This window comes from Mya arenaria, chromosome 6 (assembly GCF_026914265.1).
Source record: "Mya arenaria isolate MELC-2E11 chromosome 6, ASM2691426v1".
In the NCBI taxonomy this organism is placed as follows: Eukaryota; Metazoa; Mollusca; class Bivalvia; order Myida; family Myidae; genus Mya; species Mya arenaria.
This window is the reverse complement of record NC_069127.1, coordinates 18,363,511-18,380,541: the sequence shown is the minus strand read 5'-3', so window position 1 is coordinate 18,380,541 and position 17,031 is coordinate 18,363,511. Positions and strand designations below refer to the sequence as shown.

At 36.4% G+C, this 17,031-nt stretch overlaps 1 protein-coding gene across 1 annotated transcript; it reads left to right on the top strand.

The window, feature by feature from the left end:
- The first annotated feature begins 342 nt into the window (after positions 1–342).
- Positions 343–14,629, top strand: LOC128237601 (ficolin-2-like). The gene is made up of 7 exons (XM_052953190.1): positions 343–418; positions 1,509–1,613; positions 4,023–4,171; positions 4,497–4,593; positions 4,742–4,921; positions 6,975–7,104; positions 14,455–14,629. The coding sequence occupies exons 1-7, from the start codon at positions 343–345 to the stop codon at positions 14,627–14,629; spliced, it is 912 nt and encodes a 303-aa protein (XP_052809150.1).
- The last annotated feature ends 2,402 nt before the right edge of the window (positions 14,630–17,031 follow it).

Below are 17,031 nucleotides of genomic sequence, written 5' to 3'. Positions count from 1 at the left end.
TCAGGGTGGTATCCACATGCTTGGCGACTGTCATTTTCTTCGACATAGAGGCTATAAACAGTTCAGCTCGAACCTTACTGTACATATGTGCCTGATGCACATTTTTCCTATGTTTCTGGTATCTTTTAGCGTGTATCCAGTATCCCATTTCGGAATGGTTCAGATGCTAACTGAACACGTGGTTTGTCTGCTCCCGGAAACACTACACAGTGTACGCAGTAGACAGCATCTTCGGAAATTCTATATTCAAGTCCTAGGAATTTTGAGAGCCAAGCTCTCTTAAATTACCGTTTCAGTTGGCCACTTTGTGTTTCACTGTCTGTCAAGGAGTCCTGTCGCTTAATGTACGAGCTGACATGTTCGACATCAGCCGCTGTCAATGAGCTGGGAAAAATAGAAAACATTCTTAAAAATGTTTGTACGTAATATACTAGAATAAAAACATTTTTGTCATATGATATGTTTCTGTTTGTGACAAATATAGTTTAAACATTTTGCTTAACGCTTGTTTGTCCATCCTCAATGTCAACTTAAACAATATTTAATACATGTGTAAAACACTGATTATTACTAGTAATCATATTATATCTGTCGTGTCTCACATTCAAACTTATGGCGTTATCGTTCTATATATGTATGATTGAATTCATTTTTTGATAATGTAATAAGGAATACGTTTGTCATCAAATTACTGGATAAATGTGTTGAATCTTGAAACTTGAATCTGTTTGTATATACTACTTCTGACGCCTGAGGAGAAATGGCGTGTAATCAACATTAGCTTTCGACCACTCAATTAACAAGTGGCATGCTATAGAAGTAGTTTATTCGGTCTTGTAACAATGTTCAGATTACACGTCTTCGTGCCCTGTTTCTTTCCCATAGTCGGCTGGTGCAGTAGCATTTATATTTACCTTATGACAACTTCTCTGAGTATGTAACAATGTATAAACTATAATGGTGTGACATTCTGAAAACAACAACACAAAAATAAGTGTTCTTTCAATTTCAAACGCGCTGTAAAATTACTGCTATTGCAAATTGAGTCCATGCTGTACATGTATGATGAATGATATAATGCTTACAAAACCTGAAAAATGTGTTTGACGTAAACATGTGAAAGTAAATATTTTATACAACTTTTCACTCGTCGTCAAAATGCGTTTTTTAAAAATCGCATTATGCCTCTTCGTTTTATCTTTGAAATCGAAAGAATTTTTTTTAAATATTTGTTCGCTTGCTCGCACCATTCTGTCCCCTGAAAATCGGTAGAACAGACTATTAATTTGGTGTTACTTCATATAGAATATTGATCTTAACGTAATGATTCACTTTATCATCTGTCACTGTATAATGCTAACTCGCCCGTTTCGAGTAATACTGAAAACTGTTCTATAGGCTTGATAACTCTAGGATAGGAAGGATGTGTGTTTTTCCAACACATCACCTAGCTGTATAATGAGGTGGTAGATTTTCCCCCTTATTATAAGATGTTATGCTCACTTCAGTTGCTGATCCCTGCTCATCCAATCCCTGTCAGAGAGGCTCATGCACCAGTTCGAATGGGGACTTTGAATGCCACTGTCCATCAGGGTATTCTGGGAAGACGTGTGGTATGGGTAACACGTGTTTATAATTCAAATTTTGCTGAAATGTCTAGACTTTAATCGTTATATTATAAGCAAGCTATCTTACCCATTAATATGTATACTATATGAACTACAACTGATATCTATAATATGCAAGAGTTGGCTAGTCCATAGGTGTTAGTATCAGACAAGTTTGTGATATAATTATATACCAAAATAAAAATGGTTTCGAATGCACCTTTATCCATTTAGCTAATACTACTGAGTTTGATAAGCAGTTACACGTATTAAATATGGAAGTCTTTAGTTTACATACTCTTACCCAGTGCCATTAAACCGGGTTTATGTTTAAACTGTTTGCTACTGAGCTTGTTTCTGTAGCTGTTCGCATTAATATTGATATTTACAGCAGTTTTGTGAGTGCCGTGTGGAAGCTGTAAAAAGTCGCCCAGTATTTACATTTAAATTGTCATAATTTGTAGTTTTACAGAGACTGAGAACGGTAGTCTTTAGTTCACATAATCTTACCCAGTGCCATTTAACCGGGTTTATGTTTAAAGTTTTTGCTACTGAGCTTGTTTCTGTAGCTTTTCGCATAAATATGTATACAAACTTATTCAACACTTTTCCAAACCCCTGAATGTTAATGCAAACTTTGGGCAAGTATGGCTGTTGTCTGCAAAATGGATAAAAAACCGGACGGATAGCCTCGGTAGCTGTTTGAAAAATAAAAAAATAAGAGGTCCATGAGGGCCCATGAGAGCCTATGCTCTACTGGCATGGCTTTTGTGGTCATTTTCAATCCAGAGCATGTATATATGGATAATAGGCAAGAAATATATAGTTCACTTCTTGTGTTTGGGTTGGCTGAGAACGTTGCACGTTCAGCACCAGAGGACAGAAAGTGTTGTAAGCAGATTAGTTGCATGAACTATTTTAATACATGCCAAGTAAAGGTCATCTGAGGAAAAATAATATTTGCTTTCAAAACTGTAGATTAACTGTTGTAGCTTCAAAATTAATTTTTTTTTGCAAAGGTCTCATTCAAGGTCATCCGAGGATAACATTGGTATTTGTTTGAAAAACAGTACACACGGTACAATTTTGTTACTGAAGCTTCAAAACTAAATAAGTAGGTCAAGAGGTCACAAACAAGGTCATCGAAGTACAATGTAGATCGTTGTTTACAAAACAGTAAACATGGTCAAAAAGTCATGGCTGTAGCTTCCAAAATAAGAAAGTAGGTCAAAAGGTCACAGTCAAGGTCATCTGAGGACACCTTTGATGCTCGTTTGCAAAACTTCACACGGTCTAAATTTCATTGTTGTAGCTTCAAAAATAAGAAAATAGGTCAAAAGGTCACAGTCAAGGTCTTCCGAGGACAACATTGAAGTTGGTTTGCAAAACTGTACACATGGTCTAAATTTCATTGTTTTAGTAGGTCAAAAGGCTAGTCAAGGTCATACGACGACAACATTGATACTCATTTTCGGAATCATACTCATGGGCCAAATTTAATTCCTGTAGCTTTTAAAAAAAAGGAGGTCAAAAGGGGTGGGGCCAGCTTTGGCCTCAGGGGCCTAATTTCAACTGTTTTGCTAGACGGCCATCATATGATGCTCCACAACAAATATCAAACATATGAGCCTTTTGGTTTGAAACAAGACTATTTAAAAAATATTTCTTAAATAATAAACTGGCACTGCCCTGGGGCAGTGCCAGTTTTGACCACATGGGCATAATTTGAACAACCATGGTAGCGGACCACTGAATTATGCCTTAAATAGCTAGGGTCTGTCTAGCTGTTTTAGACAAATAGATTGATTTAAGTATACACAACCTGTGAACCCGGGGGTGTTTCAAGTAATGACCACAGGGGCATAATTTAAACAAACATTCACAAGCATTTGTGTTAAAATGAATGCGCGAACGACTGACACTTCTGATCTTTGGCCCATAGAGCCAAAAATGGCCTTTGGCCTATAAAACTTAAAATCAACCAGCCTCTTTTAACTAATTTTGATCTCTTTCAACAAGGGCAATGGAGAGTATGACACAAGACCAACTGCACAACCAAAGAACAGGTTGTCTCCTTTGATCCTAGACTTTGCTTTACATGTTGATTTGGCTAAAAACAAAATTTGTTAATACTTTCTTATTACTACTTTCATATGGGCCATACTCTAGGCATGCATGGGAGGTTTTGGGCTGGTTTTCGAAAGGAACTTAATACTGTACAATTTTCATCGAGATACAATCAAAACTGAAGACTGTACCGTGTTCACAAGCAATTGTTTACAGACGCACTGACGCACGGACGCATGGACGCACATACGACGTGCACATTACCATCGCATAAGCTCTTTTGGCCTTTGGCCAGTAGAGCTAAAATCAATGCCTTAATTCAAGTGAATCTGTCGGTTTTAATTACAGGACCGTTGCCTATGGATTGTAAAGACATAATCAATCGACCCCATCTGTTCTCGAATCGAGGTGACGGTGTGTACACAATAATGTTGCCAAGGTCACACACTGTGCTGCGAGTCTTCTGCAACATGACGCACGATTCGGGAGGCTGGACCGTAAGTGTTAGAGTACTTAGTATTTTTACTATGATTAGACCGTTCAATAAATGTTACTTAAATGGAAATTATGTAGTTTATTGCTGATAATATTTAAGTAAACTTATTTATAACGGAAATAATTGTACCAAAGACGATATCAGATCTGTGCATTCATTTATATTTCCAATTCATGAGTCTGGTTGCCATTTCCGTATTGCGAGCATATAAATTATGTAACGATTTTATGCGTTAATACATAAAACCAATGAACGTAAGTCATAAAGGACGCTGACATGCGATGCACGTCGTTTTGCCTAATCCTTATAACTACTTATCATTTCAGGCATTTCAACGCCGCGTCACAAACAGTCCAGATTTCCACAGAAACCTGGCAGAGTACAAAAAGGGATTTGGGGACATAAATTCCAATTTCTGGATGGGTAGTGTTTTTTGTTATATTTACGTTACGTTTAAATAAATCTCCTTGAAAATCATAACATATACTTGCTCAACTTAGATGTAATTTAAATTTGGAAACAAATTTTCATTTTTTTTTTATGTTTTTGTAGACAATTGCGCTTTCTTCAGGTTTGGAGAACTTGAAGGAAATCGTAGATTTAGGACCTACCGATGGGAAATTACACGGAGTTGTCGTTGGTGCCAACGATAGCTCCTTGCACGAACAATGTACCTATACCATGCGAATTATCTCTCTGAATGGTGCTCCATCATTTACCATCGAGACGGAGGCTAATACGAATTTTTCATGTAAGAAACTTTTGTTGTATTTTTTTTTCATATTCTTTATAACGTTTCTATTGATCTCTGGATAGCAATTAAAGTTTAAATATATATATTTTACAACAATTGTGAAGCAAGTTATTTCAAAATAATATTAATCACTCACGTTGGTACGATGTTACGCGAGAGTGTGGTCTTGTGTTGTCCGGGAGACCGGAGTACCCGGAAGAAACCCATTTGTCCGACTTGGTGACCACAAACCAAAATCACATGCGTCCAAGCCGGAATTCGAATCCAGGTTGCCTAGATAAGAAGCGACTGCACTAACCACTGCGCTAAACCGGACAACCGTATACTATTTTTCAGTGTTCTGTTCATAATTGCATGAAAGTTACATTAATACCAAAGTACCGGGTAATGCAAATACCGGTACAAAATGGGGTGAACAATTTCTATCCGGAATAGTCTCCAAGAAGACCCCAATTAAAAACAATCACAACAAAATACAAAATCATTTACTTAGAATTTCAAGGCCGACAAGTTTGATGTCTTTATGACCAGCACCAGTTGAATTAAGGATTGCCCATAAAGGCGCACATTTAAGCAATGTGCCGTATACCAGTATGCATAAAATACCGATTGACCATTTCGTGTTTCGACAAAGCAAAATTGTAAGTAGCAATATTTACATGGGATTGGCAGCATTGTACATTGATGTTTAGTTGGTAAACAACTTATAATTAATCTAGCTTGATGGGAAAAATCTTTGGAAAGTATTGGTAAGAGAAGGCATTATATTAATCATTTAATTTTGATGTAACTAGATTTCGCTTATTATCAGAAACAGTAGCGTATAAAGACATTGTTTATCCCATTTGGGCAATCCCTACCTACAAGTAGCCTTCCAAACCTCTGCCCGGCTACTGTCCTGACAATACCAGCACCTACCACTGTGTAAGAATAATAATTGAAAATGTAAAGTCGTAACACAGAGAAAACAATTGCCGAAAGAAAAACACAAGTAGTTGTATGTGTTCGACAGATGCTATATAAATTTGAACCACTCATAAATAGATATTAGCCCATTTTGTTTAATTGGTTATTTTTATTTAAAATTTCCACTGAAATATATTTGGTTTTTAAATACCAACAAGGATGAAATATATTCACTGAAGCATCTTATAATTCTCAAATTCTTCTTATTTCTTTTAAAGCAATAAGGTATTATTTGCACATTGAGCATTTACAAGAGGGACCCTTCAAGGTGCGGATCAGCCTTCTAAATTCCAGGTAGTTTTTGGGAGCATCTTATTTCTTTTGGAAGGTTGTTCTATACCTGACTGGCCTAAAGCGGAAAGAGTTTTTCCCATATTTAGTCATTCTTACTGATGGAACATCTACACAGTTTTCATATCTGAGATTAAAATTACATGTCATGAAAGCTACAAGGTTTTGAACATATTCTGGTGAGATACAAAAACGTAAGTTTCAATAGCAATGTATTTTACCCTGCTTAAATGTAATGTTGGCAATTGAACTATATGAAGAAGATTTTTGTAAGTTGAGGTGAAATCATTGTAATGAGTAATAACATTCTGTACTGGAAGGTACACGTTGATATCTCACGTATGTCAATTTAAGATGGCTCTCAAATTATTTTAGTTGTATCATGACGTGATTGCCAGTTCTATATCAATTATGCTGATGTTCATCTCGTACAATTTAAGTTTCTCTTCGCAATCTTTTATACAATATAAGCTTTATATGCGTATCAATGAAAGTATTTGACCTACTTGCAGGTCATTTTACAGGTCGAGTGCTTAACACAATATGGTTGCAACACCTACTAAGTTTATATCGAGTTACAACGTATAAACAACGTATCGACATTCTCTGAAAGTGTATTTTATTTAATTTTCAAATGTATTTTATTTCTGTTACTTATTTAATATTTCGATAAATGCTGTCCATACATGAGCATGCTCTTGTGTTGTGGCACAGGTAAGGTTGACTGTCACAAGGTAGGGTAGCAATTTTTAATCAAAATTATGACATATAAAATACACATACCATTTTACAGGTACAGGCAGTATAGTCCCGGAGGCAAATGGACAGGTAGATATAGATGACGTGTCCCCACATGTCGCCACATTCGCCACGTACGACCGGGACACTACTGACCGCTGCGCGACGCATCAAGGGGGAGGATGGTGGTACTATGGTTGTGTCCCGTCTCACGGCTCATTACCAACCAACACATATAATAACTCTATTTACTGCGGATCACATTTCTATCCCGGTGGACATTTACCTCCAGATGCAAATTTTCATTGTACCCCATTGTACCCCATTGAATCTATATTCTGACCGTCCATCGCAAGCATTTGATCGGTTTTCAATGACTTACATTGATATGATGATTCGACGAAACAATTAGTTGACAAAGAAAATATATGCAGCCTGAATATTAGCAAAAATCATGCAGTGCGCTGCACACATGGTGAATAACAAACTTTAATTATATTAAGTCGGTTGATTAACAGACATAATGCTTAAATAAGAGTTATTGTAGGTCACATGCAGGCTAATGTATTTATTTGTCTGTAGTATTTTATGTATTTCTTTTTCTGTAATCTGTGGATTTTAATTGAAGATCTTTTGGACAACTATAATTCTTTTCGATAACGCTTGTTTTGGTGATATTTTTATTGAAAAAATTAAAGCAGTACAAGATACGTTAGTATTTATTGTTTATAATAACAGCAACAATATAACAGCAACAAGAAATGATTAACAACGTCAAGGGTGTCTTTCTTGCATGTTTTAAGCAAATTTGATTTCATGCGGCTCGACTACATATATGTTCACTAGTTTAACAAATCAATTCCTCCGACGGACTCCATTTTGTATCGTTGCGGCTGACGTCGCGTTGTAAAACTCTGGTGTTACCGGCGCGTTTAACCGGAAGTTGTCTCATTATGGATTTTTTGCGCACTGCGCCGATTATATCAAGTTAAGTCGTGTTTAGAACCTTTAATGAATCTCTCAGGCCACTTTATGCGGCAACATGTACAACGCATTTACATATAACATTTTTCATATATAAAGTACACTAGAATCAACGTGATATAGCAATGATAATTGTCGCACACGATATTATTAATGGAATTTCGTCTCATAATTTCTAATTTAGGGTTTTGCATGATTTGTACGCTTTCATCCTTATCCAAGCAAGATAAAAACAATCTTTCTATGCTGAGCAAAGTGTTCTCAGACAAAGCAAATGGCTTCAAATCGGATGTATTTTTATTAAATGAATGCGCTGAATGCGTTGAAAGGCTGTTTGTGTGACAAGCGTGATTTTATCTTTTTTATAATTCTATTCGGAGGAGAAAAAATCTAACCCAAAAACATTTTGCCTGGCCTAAAACTGTAATTGATAATGCGTGCCATAACTTATTAATAGATAATGTAAATTGACTATTTTTGAAGACAATTATCTAGTTTTATAACAGTAACTGATAAACATTATATGTACTAGGATATATGAACATTGCATTCATCTGGCAAGTTTATCAGATCCGGATGTCAATACGGAAAAAGGAGTGCTTGTGATAGCGTATCAATATTTAATGAAAGTTAAATGAAAAGGAAGAAACAGTTGCTGACTTTGCATCTCTATTGCACAAATTGTTAGTTTCTTGTGTAAATATTTGAAAAAAACTGTAGCCTAAAGAAGTCTGTAAATTGGTTGATTGTAGCCGAATAAATTCATGGCCTTAGGGGTATGTACTTCTATCTTTCTATATTTTATACACTATTATCTATTCCCATCGGATACTCGTCAATATTAACTTAAGATTCTTCGGCTTGCTTTCAAATTCACATTAATGTTGCAATCTTATCAAAGTAAGCCTTATACTTCCAGAAATAATTTCTGGAAAACAATCTAAATATTGTAAAAATAATCAGTTTCTAAACTAAAAATTTACATCCTAATATACCATAATGGGTTCGTGTTGCTATGTGTATATATACCTCCTGACTGTACCTGGTCTCAATATAAGTGTGAAAGAGTTAAGTGACGTTTCCACTGTTTCCTAAATATTTCAGCGACTAAATAACTACATGACAGTGGTATGTATCCATCTATAATATTTCTTAATATTATGAGAAATACGTAGTGATTTTTCAGCCACCGGTTCAGCTTCAGTATCGCAAATCGAAATAAGGTATCGCAATATCTACTTTTTGAGATAGCATGTTAAAGAAATTAATGCGCAGAATTACACATTTAGATTGGGTATTACGGTTAAAAATATTGCAAACCACTTCATTTAAGGCTACATTTTAAGGCCATACAAGTTTTTGTTTGTCAGCGTGGCAATAACCTGCCAACATTCTTTTTTATGGTAAACGGGGGCATCCTATCTATTTTAAGCTTATATTTTCCTATCAGCTAGTGTTGTTTTACTATTGATGAAGACGTATTTAAGTTTGCTTTGTTCAGTATAAGGATGAACTCATATTTCAACGTTCGCCGTATTTCTCTGTTAGATATATTCATTTTCACAAAAAGTGCTTATCATGAACATTTACAGTAAATAAAAAAACCGTCACATACATGCGTATCTTTATGAACTATGAAATACACACCAGTCCCAAGATTGACACCGAAAAGGTCCCGGAGAACGCTTATTTTCAGTGTTTAAAAATAAGGCGCATACTAACAGTTTATCATTCGACTGGGTAGGATGGTGGTCCAAGTGGAGGCTCTGAGTCACTCTTTGGGGCGATCCATTTCAGACATATCAATGCAACGTGCACACAGCCTGGAACCCCATTTAACGGAGACTGACCCCTATTTTTTATCTTCTCTTGGTGGTTAAACGTTTAAACGTCATTCTTGATGTTACACAACTATTTTGGTTCGAATTATTTGTATTGGCTCTATACCTCATGAGGGTCATCTTCCCCTTACCTCGTTGAACTAACCTCACTAAAACAAGTTGATCACTGTAAATATTTTAGGACTCACCTGTCATTAAATAATTGCGCGTTTCAGCTATTAAATACACGGTTACAATTTTGCTATCTGTAATTAATAGTTTTCATTTTTAATGCAATATTAAGGTTTATCACTCAAAATTTATGTTTGTTATACATGTGTATCTATTGAATTAAAATACGAATGTCACTTTAAGTTGTCTTTGACAAGGGTCGTTCTCTGGAAGCAATAGTACATAATATTTAGGTAGTTTCTTCACGTCGTCTTACTCCGAATACAAGACACTGTATATGAATATTTCATGATCAGACATTGATGATAAACAGAGGTCCGAGGCTCAATTTTGTCAGATCCAGCGCAGATGAAATATGTATGCTCTCCTAATGGTTCAATTTAGAGATGGAAAGCATATAATCATATTTAATTTTTAACTTTATTTATTTTAAATCACCCTAGAAACATATGACAAAGAAGTAAGTGGTTGACAGACGCGCGATAAAAATACTTGTTCGAAGTGATTATGAAATTATTCTTATCATTTGCGGAATGGAAAGGCAGGCAAAGTCAAATTTAAATAGAAGCGCATAACTGTTCTAGAAGCAGTCACATACTGCCATTTACAATGCCAATATTAGCATAGAAGAAATGTTATGTTTGATACAAAATCATAGTAATTCATAAGAATACGCTTCAGACAATAACAGTATAGAGATGAACAAAGGGCAATCACATTTTAAATGCTTAAAAAGCTAAAAACAGAGTTATTGTTCATGTTATAGTCCTGAATAAAATATATTTGTATATGAGGTATACGTCAAAGTCTTCTTGGGTTATGTTGTGAACAAAAACTAAGTATCAACATGAACAAAGGACATTTACTTTTAAAAAGCAATAAGAAAAATCTTATACAAAAAAACAGCGTTATGGTTAATATTTGTAGATGATGTTTTACTTTAATACCTTAAAAACTGATGTGAATTTACGAATTATTTATAAAATGATACCAAAGACAGAGTTATGCACTGCACTTCTCTTCACCATTTATCTGTTTATGAAGTCAAGACCCCAATGATGTTTTCGAGTAAAGCTCTTGAATAAAAAAAATGCAATACGGCTGCAGAGTGATGGACTATTATACACACTCTTGTGCACACGAGATATGAGTTTGTAAGCAACTGTTAAAAATAAAGGAATATTGCATTTAGTGTAGCTTTTATATTTGACCTAGTAGTCTACATCTTGACACCGCGTTACCCAGTTTCACTCAATGCTTATGTGAAAAACTACAGGAACAAGCTCAGTAGATAAAAATTTAAACATAAACCCCGCTTAATGCCACATGGTAAACGCCAGAGACATAGAACACAAAAACAAAAAGTCACAAAACAAGAAACATAGAACAACATCACAAAACTTCACAAACAGTGCATATACACTATATAAAAAAAATTGGTTTGTTAATCAAGGATACATAACTAAGTTGTTCAGGACTACCACACAATGATGTTACAAATTTTCAAAATAAATAACTCAAGGCAAACTTTCTAATAAAGTAACATGAAGATTGGACCAGAAAAATACCAAAAATGTAGCCTCTAGAGAGTTCCCAAGGTTTTTTAAGATTGGACCTAGTCACCTAATATTTGACTCCATACCACTCATTTTCAAAGAAGATACGAGCGGATATATTGCCTCTGATTGTTCACAAGTTTTCTTTAAAATTTGAACTAACGACCTACCTTTTGACCCCATGTGACCCACTTTTATAGTCTACCAAAATTACATCAAGGGGGAAGATTCTGACCACAGCTTGAACATAATCTGACCAATCAATACGAATATTAGAGTCCGGACATGATTTTTGAAAGATATGACCTAGAGACATAGTTTCAAACTAGTCATTGATTTCATCAAGGAAATATTCTCATTAAATTTGATAAATGTTGAACCAGATATATAGCTTTAAGAATTCCCAAGATTTCTTTCTTAGATTTGACCTACTAGCATTGTTTTTGACCTCATGTGACCCACTTTTAAAATACTGTGAAATGTTACCAAAGGTAACTTTATGTCCAAGTTTGAACATAATCTGAGCAATCAATACCATATTATGGTTCTAGACAAAACAATCTGAGATTATTTGACTAAGTGACCTTATTTTTGATCACATTTGAACCCAGTTTTAAATTAGAACATGAGTTCATCAAGGGAAAACATTCAAGTTTAATGAAAAGTGAACCAAATCTTATGCATCTAGTGTGCTTCAAAGATTTTTCTAAGGTTTGACCTTAGTTTAAACTTTATTTATTTTACAACGATTGTTAAGAAGGGAAGCCAGTGCGCTAGCCACTTCGCTAAGCGGACCTTTTTTGACATTGTGACCTTGGTTTTGACTCAATGTGACCCAATTTTCAAGTGGTTTGAACTTGATCAAAGTGAACATTCTTGCTAAGTTTAAACATGATCTAAACAATCCCTACCAAGATATGATTCCGATGATATAGTTCTAGACACAATATATATTAATTTTTGACCTAGTGACCTATTTTTGTCACAACATGACCGAATTTCAAATTAATTGAAGAGTGTATCAAGGAAAACAGTCTGAATACGTTTCATGACCATTGGACCAAATTAAATATATCTAGTGTGTTTTCTAAGATTTGACCTTGTGACCTAATGTTTGACTCAATGTGACCCAATTTACAAACGGTTGGAGCTTGATCAAGGGAAATAATTTTACCAAGTTAAAACATAATCTAACCAATCCCCAACAAAGTATGATCTGATGATATAATTCTTGACCGAAATATCTAAGATTTGACTTAATGATCTATTTTTTGACACCACATGACCTAGTTTCAAATTTAATTGAAAAGTTCATAAAGGAGTACAGTCTAAATACGTTAATAATTAATGGAACAAATATAATATCTCTGCTATGTTCCAAAGTTATTTCAAAGATTTTACCTAGTGACTTAGTTTACGACACCATTTGACTCAAATGTACAAGCGCTGCATCGACCCTCGCTCCAGATCCCTAAGATTACAAAATTGGCTTTCGCTCTCAATTTAAAATCAAATGAAAAGCATAATATACACTCTGTAAAACATTATAACTATATATTATTTTGGTCATGTAATTGATTTACTTATTTCAGAAAGCCAAACCATTATAGACGATACCGGTATTATATTATTTATGTTGGGACATTATACGTAGAAATTAACATTGCAATAAATCGGATCTTTAACTGTACAATCTATAAGGAAAATGTCCATGACCTTTTCAATCAAACCGGTTATGAAATATTTTATGTAAAAACGTAAAAAAACCTGAATGCTAAACGTGTTATGTCGATAAACTGAAGTCGAAATTAAGTGTTTAACTTTTGTGGAAAAAACGTAAGTCGAAATATACTCTTACTGATTATGTAGTCAATTTTGGATATTTTTTAGGGTTTTCGTCTGTATATTTGTTAGTTTTTACTGGATCTCAATGAAAAGTGGCATGCAATATTTCGAGCACCCTTTACAAAACGTATTTGATTGATTTTTTTTTTAACTGTTAAAATTACTGAATGTCGGCTGCCATGTAAAGTCCCTAATTTTCCGTTTTCGGATAAGTAACTTTTCGGACACGCTTCAAACCATTTTCCCTTTAATAATGCAGTTATAAATACTTTAAAGGGGTAAAAGATTGAGGCAGTCAGTAAACATCGCTCAACTTAAATATCATATCCGTAACTTTACATTTCGCAGACAATTTTCGTGTTGAAGGAACACGTAGGTTTGTCAGAATCCTAGAAATCTTGCATTGGTATGTAGATACTTAACTCATGCATTGAAAAGTATTTACTTCAGCCAATTTCCACATTACATAAAAGGGTGAAGATGAACTTTAATGAATATATAAACAATTCATTTCAAATTAAGTTCTTTATATTGAACAAACGTTGATGCATCGACCTTGTAATATATTGATATATATATTAATAAATTTTGAGTTCAATGTGAATTTAAAACTCGTCGTTGAACTAAATGTAAAACAAATGGGAAAGGAACAACAAACGATGCCGTTTCAATTTCAATTTATCCATTTACCATCAATGAATCGATCAATCACCAATCCATCAGCAATCAATCAATAATCGATCAATTATCAATCAAACAATAAACCGACAAATAAATCAATCAATCCATCAATAAATCAATGATCAATTTATTACTAGAACAAATAATTTATCCATATATCAATTAAATGAGAAAAAAAAAATCCATCAATTTTATATTCATTCAAAAATTCTATCCAATGATAAATCGTAAAATTTAACATTGAATATGTAATGAATTTAATCACATTCTCGTTTAATCATGTTCAGATAAAAAATATAAAGTAAAAACCAATGTATATACATGTCATTACTCGTATTCTGTCGGGAAACACATCTTACAAACCCACTCAACTTGCTCCTTACACACTACATTTCGCTTACACTCATATAAACCATCATGAAACCACCAATTACATCCATCACATCCAAACCATTAGCCTCATCATCCACACGCCCACACTCTCCACAAACAGCACACGTAAACGCTTCAGCACGAGTACCGCCAATCGTCTTGCAACATCCTCGCCGCCTTCTGAGCTCTATTCTCCTCCCGAACGTCCTCGCCGCTTTCAGAACTCTATTCTCCACCCGAACGTCCTCGCCGCTTTCTGAGCTCTATTCTCCTCCCGAACGTCCTCGCCGCTTTCTGAGCTCCATTCTCCTACCGAACGTCCTCGCCGCCTTCTGAGCTCTATTCTCAACCCGAACGTCCTGGCCGCCTTATGAACTCTATTATCCTCCCGAACGTCCTGGCCGCTTTCTGAGCTCTATTCTCCTCCCGAACGTCCTTGCCGCTTTCTGAACTCTATTCTCCACTAGAACGTCCTCGCCGCTTTCTGAACTCTATTCTCCTCCCGAACGTCCTCCCCGCTTTCTCAGCTCCATTCTTCTACCGAACTTCCTCGCCGCCTTCTGAGCTCTATTCTCAACCCGAACGTCCTGGCCATTTCTGAGCTCCATTCTCCTACCGAACATCCTCGCTGCCTTCTGAGCTCTATTCTCCTCCCGAACGTCCTCACCGCATTCTGAGCTCTATTCTCCACCCGAACGTCCTGGCCGCTTTCTGAGAACCATTCTCCTCCCGAACGTCCTCGCCGCTTTCTGAGCTGCATTCTCCTCCCAAACGTCCTCGGCGCCTTCTGAGCTCTTATCTACTCCCGAACTTCCTGGCCGCTTTCTAAGCTCTATTCTCCTCCCGAACGTCCTCTTCGCCTTCTGAGCTCCATTCTCCTCCCGAACGTCCTCGCCGCTATCTGAGCTCTTACCTCCTTCAAAACGTACTCGCCGCCTTCTGAGCTCCATTATCCTCCCGAACGTCCTCGAAGCTTTCGGAACTCTTTTCTCCACACGAACGTCCTGGCCGCTTTCTGAGCTCTATTCTCCATCCGAACGTCCTGGCCGCTTTCTGAGAACCATTCTCCTCCCGAACGTCCTCGACGCTTTTGGAACTCTTTTCTCCACCCGAACGCCCTGGCCGCTTTCTGAGCTCCATTCTCCTCCCGAACGTCCTCGCCGCTTTCTCAGCTTTAATCTCCTCCCGAACGTCCTCACCGCCTTCTAAGTTTCATTCTCCTCCCGAACGTCATCGCCAACTTCTGAGCTCTATTCTCCTCCAGAACGTCCTCGCCGCCTTCTGAGCTCCGTTCTCCTCCCAAACGTCATCGCCGCATTCTAAGCTCTATTTTCCGCCCGAACGTCATTCGTGTCTTGGTTTTCCTTGTTTCTCAGCCTTCTTCACCTCTCTACGCGCTCTCCTCCCCTCTGCATCTCTGGTATTTGTTTCTTTTTTCTCCATTGCCTATATCTTTAAGATATGAATATATGTATTGCTTGCTCAAGCTTTGTGTTCATAGAGCAAATCAGCTGAACTTAGCAGCCTCCCGTTCTTAACGCATTTCTTAGATGAGAGCTTTTTTGTCATAGGAACACTGGTTGGGGCCACTAGAATAGTTGCGTTGCGACTCCTAGACCTCTTCCGCTTGATAACATGTCAGTTTTGAGGGCAATTAGCCGCTTGTCTGACTTCTCCTTCCCCGCCAAACCGGGTTCATAACAGTTGAAAATATATTTAATATGAATAAAGGTTTAAAATATGTGGATATCATATAGTTATATTTAAGTTATTATTTAAAAAGCTGTTCCCAAAATAATAAGTCGTATTTACAATGAATTTGCATTATAAGACGTTCGAGACGTGTATGAAATCGGTGAGCAAACATTATTCACGCTACAGATAAAATTACCAGAGACGGCCTATTTTACAGCCAACATTCATCAATGACCTTTGCTGTTCAGGTAAGGAACTCATTGACCACGTCCAGAGTGGACAAAGATGCCCTGGCTGCGCTGATGGTCTCTGCCATGTAATTGGTGATTAAGTGTCTCTCGAGCACCTGCATCACCCATCAGATTAAATGCTCTGTATGTTTATCTCGCTGGTTGTACCTACAAAGAAGATTGCTAGTCAAATAAGTCACCAGACATAAAATAAGTCAATCTGAAAAAAAAAATGTATAATATATTCTAATGCAGTTACCGGAATAAAGCAGAATTTCTTTTGCTTTTCCCTCGAACAGTGACATTGTCGCCGGCACTCTCTGACTTGCCATTAGCGGAGGAGGCCTGCCATTGAATTCTCCTCCTTATCTGAAAGCGCTTTCATGCACCCTTCTATTTGGAGGCCCGAGATCATAGCCCTATTTCCCGCGGCAGAATCCGCTAAAGTTGATTTGAAGAAGTCTTCTGACGCCTTTCGGATTGTCACTGTATTTCGGCTTATAGCCTAAATTGCCAGTTCACACGTTTACGAAGTCTTGTAGTGGTATTTACCACTGGTAAAGATTAGTTGATCTTCTATAACTAAATTGTCCAGATATCCGAGTCCGGGCTGATAAATATCTGTCTTCCGCTTAAACACAGTTATTATATACGCACATTATTTCATTGTATGATAAACTTGAGGGACTGCCATGAAGTAGTATATTGTCAGTATTGATAAACCTCCAAGAATAGTG